At 39.9% G+C, this 7,471-nt stretch overlaps 1 protein-coding gene across 1 annotated transcript; it reads left to right on the top strand.

The window, feature by feature from the left end:
• The first annotated feature begins 928 nt into the window (after positions 1-928).
• Positions 929-7,217, top strand: LOC146613987 (uncharacterized). The gene is made up of 6 exons (XM_085377722.1): positions 929-1,219; positions 1,332-1,380; positions 4,359-5,384; positions 5,544-5,699; positions 6,516-6,608; positions 6,880-7,217. Exons 1-6 carry the CDS (start codon positions 1,197-1,199, stop codon positions 7,189-7,191), a joined length of 1,659 nt encoding a protein of 552 aa, XP_085233848.1. The 5' UTR covers positions 929-1,196; the 3' UTR covers positions 7,192-7,217.
• Positions 7,218-7,471: the final 254 nt, after the last annotated feature.

The raw sequence follows: 7,471 nt of genomic DNA, 5'->3' as shown, positions 1-7,471 counted from the left end.
ACTTTGAAGAGCGGGAAAGCCGCGTAGAGCCGTAATGTCTTCGCATATAGCTCCATGAATGAAGGGTTACTTTCTGCTTAACCGGAGTTGGTGATTGTTGGTAGTAGTGGTAAGACTGACCGACATGGTTTTGGTGATTTTATGAGTGTTTTATGATGCTCTATCTAAAATTCCTGTTTTTGTCAGTGGAGTTTAGTCGCGGCAACCGCATTAACTGGATTGATGAAAGGTTTAATTCAACTAAACCAGCGTTTAGGGGAGTTAATAACAAGGAGTAAGATAAAATCTGTCACAATAATTGCATGTGCATTTTCTTTTTTTGTAATATATTCACTTAGTTTTCGAATTCAGAATGATTTAGGTGGATAATTGTTCGGGTTATAGTTTCTCTGGTGCTCTGCATTAGGCTGACTAACGGTGCGTTCACACCGAACGCGATAGACGCCCCTAGCTGATCGCGTGCACATTTGCACCTCGAAGCGCGTCCAGCATGAACTGGTCGAGCTTTATATGCAATTTTCACGCGTAAGAAGAAGAGATCTGGGAGGAAGTAGTGCCAGACGGTATGTTATTAAAATGGCAGCTGTCAATCTAGCGTTTGAAGAAAGAGTCTCCCTTCTCTATTTGCTGTGGAGAGCAGAGCAGTGCCTAAAGGACGTCCTCACTGTACCTGGGTCCATCAGGTCTTCCACAAGCGTGAGCAGTTTGGTGAGTTTCACCACTTGCTCCAGAAGCTCCGTCTGGATGACGGCCGCTTTCAGCAGTACCACCTTCTGTCCCTTGCCGAGTTTGAGAAGCTGCTGTCCCGCAGATTTTACCAACTCGAGCGGTAGACGTGATAAGCGCGAATGCACAAAATGCACCACACAAACTGCAGTGCGTATTTTACTTCGCGCTTCAAAGGCGTCAGTCATGTGAAGTAGGCAGAAAAGCGTTTTCTCAATGCAAATCTGCTTCCGAAGTTTAGCTGGACCCCCAGTCGCGCTTCATCGTGCTCCTCCATTGACTTTACATGTAAACCTGAAGCTCTGGTCGCGTCTATCGCGTTCGGTGTGTACGCACCGTAACAGTCTTCACATTTCACAGTATGTAGATATTAACACAAATTTGTCAGAGTAATAACTTTGTTTTAATTAATTTCTCTCCCCAGAAATACATCACAAAATAAAGCCACATTCCCATGCTCTGAGATTCTTATGCACCTCCTCAACAATACATGGTAAGTTCATGTTTGCCTTATTATTATTATTATTATGTTATTTATTTTTTTTGGATGATGCAGAAGTTTAATCTCCTTGACGTTTTCTAATGCATATTTCATTTTTTATCAGTGACGTGTATGTGGCAGTGCAAGCATTGTGTTACCAGAGAGAGCAGCAGGTACAAATTACTTCAACATTATAAACTACATCATCATTACGGAATAGGTCAACATTATCTGTGCATATATGTTAATTGTCCGTGCACATTTAAGACTTGGAGTGGACTGAACACTCATGTCTATAAAGCTCATTCATCTCAGTTTACACAGACAGCTTCAAGTTCAGTAACTTTTAAATGTGAGTTATGTGACTGCAGTGACGTCTTCTCTGAGAGAGATTTTTTTGTCCATATTGGAACACATCTGCGAAGTAACGAGACAGGTAGTTGTGTGTTTCTTGGTTGCCCTTTCAAGACAAATATTTACAATACATTTTATACACACAAAAAGAGGAAGCATCATCCACACACACTTAAAGATTTTAAAGCCAGTGTAGTTACACGTGTGGACCCAGTTCAAGTGATAGAGTCCTCTGATAATGTAAGGGCTAGCTGTTCTGAAGATGTATCCTATGGTGAATTTGAAAGTGAGTCAGTGACAGAATGTGATAATAGTGCTGTTGAAAATCAGCCCGAACTAATTGAACGGAAATTAGCAGTAATATTGTTGAAATTGGAACACACATTTCATGTTCCAGCAAAAGGATTAGATGAGTTCTTAGAGGAGTTAGTTTTTCTGTTGAGTTCAGCTAGTGTACCTCTGACAAAACGTACAATTACAGAAATTTTTAAGAGCCATAACCTCCATATTAGTCAGGCTGTTATTGAAGAGCTTGCAAATTCTGTATGTGTTTCTAACCCTGTGGCTAAAATATTGGGAAAGTGTGGCCCTCTTGCCACTCCTTATAAAAGAAAACTATACTACATACAAAATTTTAGGGTTGTAGAGCCTGTTGAGTATTTTTTATCGATAGACCAAAGGAAGTCATTTCAGTACATCCCTTTATTACAGTTATTGCAGGAAATATTGAGTCACAATAAATTGCTGGATAGAGTGATTGAAGAACAAATAGCTCAAGAAAATAGAGAGAATCTGAATGGTGATCAGAGGGTTTACAGATCTTTTCGAGATGGGGAGCATTATAAAAGAAATAGCTTTCTAGATGGTGAGAAGTTGAGAATTTCTATTAACCTTTATATTGATGATTTTGAGGTTTGTAATCCTCTTGGGACCTCACGGAAAAAGCACAAGCTTTGTGGTGTATATTGGGTCTTGGGCAATTTACCACCTGGTTCTCATTCAGCCCTTTCATCCATTTATTTGGCAATCCTTTGCAAGAGTGAAGATTTGAGGACATTTGGGTTTGAAAAAGTCTTTGATCCACTTTTGAGAGATCTGGTAACTTTGGAGCAACATGGTGTGTTCATCAGTCAGTTGAACGAGTGTATTAAAGGAACTGTGAGCTGCGTCATAGCTGACAACCTAGGAGCCCATGGGCTGGCAGGTTTTGTGGAAAGTTTTTCTGCTGAATACATATGCAGATTCTGTACAGCTAAAAAATCTGAAATAAAGTCAGTGACTGCTGGTGATTTTGAGCATAGAACACCGGAACTTCATGAATTCCATTTGAAGCGTGCACAAGAAACAGCAAGTGCTTGTTGTGGAGTTAAGCGAGATTGTATTTTGAGTAAGAATCTGAGCCATTTTCATGTCACTGCAGGCTACCCTCCAGATGTAGCACATGATCTGCTAGAGGGCATAATACCAGTGGAGCTTGCGCATTGTTTTTCTTTTTTAATCTCTAAAAAGTATTTCACCTTAGAAAAACTTAACAACTTGATCCAAAATTTTGAGTATAAATGGGCAGATAAAACCAACCGGCCTCATGCAATTCCCCAGACTTTCTCATTAAAAAAAAATATTGGTGGAAATGCACATGAAAATTGGTCTCTGCTTCGTTTGTTGCCTCTAATTATTGGTCCACTTGTTCCAGAGGATGAACCTGCATGGCATATTGTTTTGGATCTGAAGGACATTGTGGAGCTTGTTGTAGCCCCTGTCCAGTCTGATGAGTCGATTTCCTACCTTGAGTGTAAAATCAGTGAACATCGCCAGAGATACCAAGAACTTTTTCCAAACAACAGTCTTCTCCCTAAACATCATTATTTGGAGCACTACCCTGCTCTGATTCGGCATTTTGGGCCTCTTGTCCACAAATGGACAATGAGATTTGAGGCAAAAAATAGTTTTTTTAAACAAATTGCTCGCCATACAAACTGTTTTAAGAACATACCTGTTACACTTGCCAAAAAACATCAGCTCGTGATTGCCTCTGACTTGCACTCTTCTGACCATAAGACACCTTTAATGGTAAATGTTGGCTCATCAGTACCAATTGATGTTCTGAAAAGTGATATCGCAGTAGCTATAAAGCAAAGATTACCAGATGAAACTGATGTCCATATTACAAAAAGCGTGTCATACAATGGCATGAACTACAGCACAGGAATGATAGTTGTTCATGGGCAAATATTTGGTTTGCCAGAGTTTGCAGAAATTCTGCAGATTTTTATTTTGCATGGCAGAATATACTTTTTTGTAAAAAAGTTCTCTGCTTGGTATCGAGAGCACTTCAGAGCTTTTGAGCTTGACATGTCACATGCGAGAGAGGTGTCTCTGATTGAGCATGGGGAACTACTCGATGACTACCCGTTAGCTGCCTATTCAGTGGGAGGCCTGCGTCTGGTTACTCTGAAGAGACACACTAACTTGCAGGGTAAACAGGAGTGATGTTTGTAAGTATTTTCCCCCTATATCACCTGGCACAGTAAATAATACATCATACTTTGCAGACCAATTGCTACTTAATTTAGTGAGAGTAGATTTCTTTTAAGCATCTTATGCAAGAATTGTCATTAATTAGAAGAATGCAAGACAAATCTGGAAAATGCACTATTCACTTCTCCAGTAAAAAAATTCCTCGAGGCCAAGGTGACATCATCAAATTATCGTTGACATTAGAATTTGTTACACACACTCGCACAATAGTCAATGAGTACATCTTTATTTATTTTTTAAATATTTGATATTTGTCCAGGTCAGCATGATGCCCCAGCCCATAAGACTGAGGATCATTCTCGGAGAAGATGATGCCAGGAAACTAATTTTACCAGCTGGGATATCAGACTCCATTGAGGAATTGTGTCAGGAAATAAAGACAAATTTTGGAGTGCAACAGGATTTTCGTCTTCAATATCAAGATCCTGATTTCGGAAATGATTTTGTAAATCTGACTGCGATCTCTGAAATTAATGATAAAGCAACTTTAAAGGTTGTATACTTGGATAGTGTGCAGTTGCAAAGTTTTACAGAAGATGGAGTGACATGTCAACCAGTGCGAAGTCCAACACATTCCTTTTCAAGCTCTTCAGACACAGACAATACAAGGCCCGTTTCATCGTCAGGTTCATCACCGTCTACAAGACTGTCAGTGTGGCCAAGTGTCTTCACAGTCCCTCGTTTCAGCTATGAGGCTGAACTGCAACTTGAAAAGGCCAATGCTGAGTTCATTGCTGGTGGAACTCATTTGACCCCCTCACCAAAACTGAAATCCCACCTTTTAGAAAGGCTGGCTGAAGAAATAATAAAATTTAAAGTCTATCCAACTGACAATGACCTGAATGAAGTTGCAGAAGCCCTTGTCAAACAGCATCCTTGTCTGAGGGAGCAGGGATCCTTTAATGGCTGTTATGGTTGGAAAATTAGCCTCAAGTATAAAATGGCCAATGTCCGGACCAAACTGAGAGGCCTGGGCTGTGCTGAGGTGTTGGTAAATTCACTAAAGAACAAGGCCCAAGACAAAAGTAAGGCAGCATTGAATGTGAAAAAGCCTAGAAGAGCAGAAGTCAATTACTGTCCGCAGTATCCAAAAGGAGAAACCACTGACAGCCTGGAAAAAGAGAGAATTGCACTGCTTTCAGAGGTTCAGAAGAGAAACAATGACAATATAGTGACAATGAAAATGCAGAAGACTTTTTCGTACAGAAGGCAAGAAGTTATTCAAGGACAGCCCTTTATTGCAGATTTTAAAAGCAGATGGCCAGCTCTGTTCACCGAGAAAGAGGTGCATGTCCTATATGTCTAACTTTTAGAGTGTGTTTATGGTTGACCAGTTATTTCTTGCTTCACTAATATTGACATAACATAGTGATAAAACAGCTAATAATTCCTGGTATGTCCTTCCTCTGGTGCATATTATAAGTGCATTGTTCATGTTTTTCAGATTGACAAGGAATTCCTGCGCATATCGACAGTACCGCTGCTATCTAGATTCTTTTATGAGCTAGACTTGTACACTCCACGCATGATGGAGCTCTTTCGAGGCAAAGGTGGGGTGGCTGGCAGAAAAATGAGACACATCATGGTGGCCATCTCTAAGGTGGGTTAGATCTGTGCTTAAGAACTTTTTATGCCCATAATCTGGCAATTTTATGAGCAAAGATATCTATACATATGGTAGGCAAAAGTCCTAAGAGGTTTTCATATCTTATACAAATTATATAAGCATCAGTCTTATATTAATAAGTAATTGATAAAATCGTATGGTTAATTTTGATCAAAATGGGGGAAAAAAACCCCAAAAAAACATTAGTGTTGCCTCATTTTGTGTCTGATTTGGTTTAGACAGATGTTTTGAGGTGGCTGTAGCTCAGGTGGTAGAGCAGGTCAGCTACTAATCAGAAGCTTGGCGGGTTGGTCCCAAGCTCCTCCAGTGTGCATGCCAAATATCCTTGGGTAAGATACTAACCCCAAGTTGCTCACCGATGCATTCATCGGAGTGTGAATGTGTATGAATGTTAGACAGTAAGCACTAAACCCGGTGGCGCCAGTGTTCGACAGCCTCGACCTCTGTCAGTGCGCCCCAGGGTGGCTGTGGCTACAATGTAGCTTACCATCACCAGTGTGTGAATGTGTGTGTGAATGGGTGGATGACTGGATATGTAAAGCGCTTTGGGGTCCTTAGGGACTAGTAAAGTGCTATATAAATACAGGCCATTTAAACAGTTTAGAAAAAGTGATTGGGTGAATGAATTGTTGTATAAAGGCAGCTTTGAGTGCTCTGAGTAGAAAAACGCTATATAAGAACCAGTCTATTTACCATGTGGCCTTTTGGACTCTTCCAAACTAAGTATTCCTTTTTCAAACTGCTGCCTAAAAGTTAAATATTGTCATTATGGATTCCCTTTTTTCTTAGGATGACACAATACATGCAAGACGAGCATGCATCCTGAAGTCCTTGTGTGTCTACCTGAATGAAGACCATGAGAAACTTGTGAAGGAATATACGGTCAGTTATATTCACAAGTTGTTCTGTGTTATGTAATTTGCTCCAGGAGTTATGGGTAATTTCGATATATGAAATGGTAAAATGTGACACCACGTGTGAATAAAAGATATTGCAATTGGTCCTTGTTTTGTTTCATGTCAAATTTCTGAGGTGTGAAACCAGAGACATAGAATTTAGTAAATATATCAGCATATTCACGCTGATTGCTGAATTCCTTTATTTTTTTCATATGTAGACTCAAACAAATGTATTATTATATTTTACGTCACAGAACACTGAGGCCAACACTGAAGCCATGGAACAAACTGTGATGGGAGTGTATGTCATACATCAGGAGGGTGCGGAGCCTGGAGATGACCCAGAGAACATCGGTGTCCTGATTGAAGGCGTGGAGGTTCTCACTGGTTTGAGGGGCATTGCAATTGCTTGTGCTCTGTTATTTGGACTGATATACTGTCTGAACCTAAGCTACCCACCGGAGCTCAAATGCACTTTTGAAGTCTTGCAAAAGATTATCATGAAGCTGGATGGACAGAGGTTGTCATCCAAGGCACAGTTCCTAAAAAACAAGCTAATGGGGTGAATGAGCTTGAAACGGACTCATGCAAGCCAGATATTTTTTTTTCAAGGTTTCTGCAATGCAAATATGTGTTTACTGTTTTAAAGTTTAAAATTGTAAGTTATAAAATGTTCATATAAACTATGTGGTTTGCTCTGCGGCTATTATACAAAGATTGTTTGTTCATAACTTAAAGTCTTATACAGTTTAAGTGTAAACACTGATTTTTGCCAGATGGCAATTGTTACAAAGGCAAATGCACACTGGTTTTCACAAATTGTTTGAGTGGAGCAGTTATGCTCAA

This window comes from Diplotaxodon limnothrissa, linkage group LG18, assembly GCF_057381915.1.
Source record: "Diplotaxodon limnothrissa isolate DT_005_m linkage group LG18, D_limnothrissa_male_GT1.1, whole genome shotgun sequence".
NCBI lineage: Eukaryota > Metazoa > Chordata > Actinopteri > Cichliformes > Cichlidae > Diplotaxodon > Diplotaxodon limnothrissa.
Note: the sequence above shows the minus strand (reverse complement) of the source record. Positions and strands in the feature narration are given on the sequence as shown.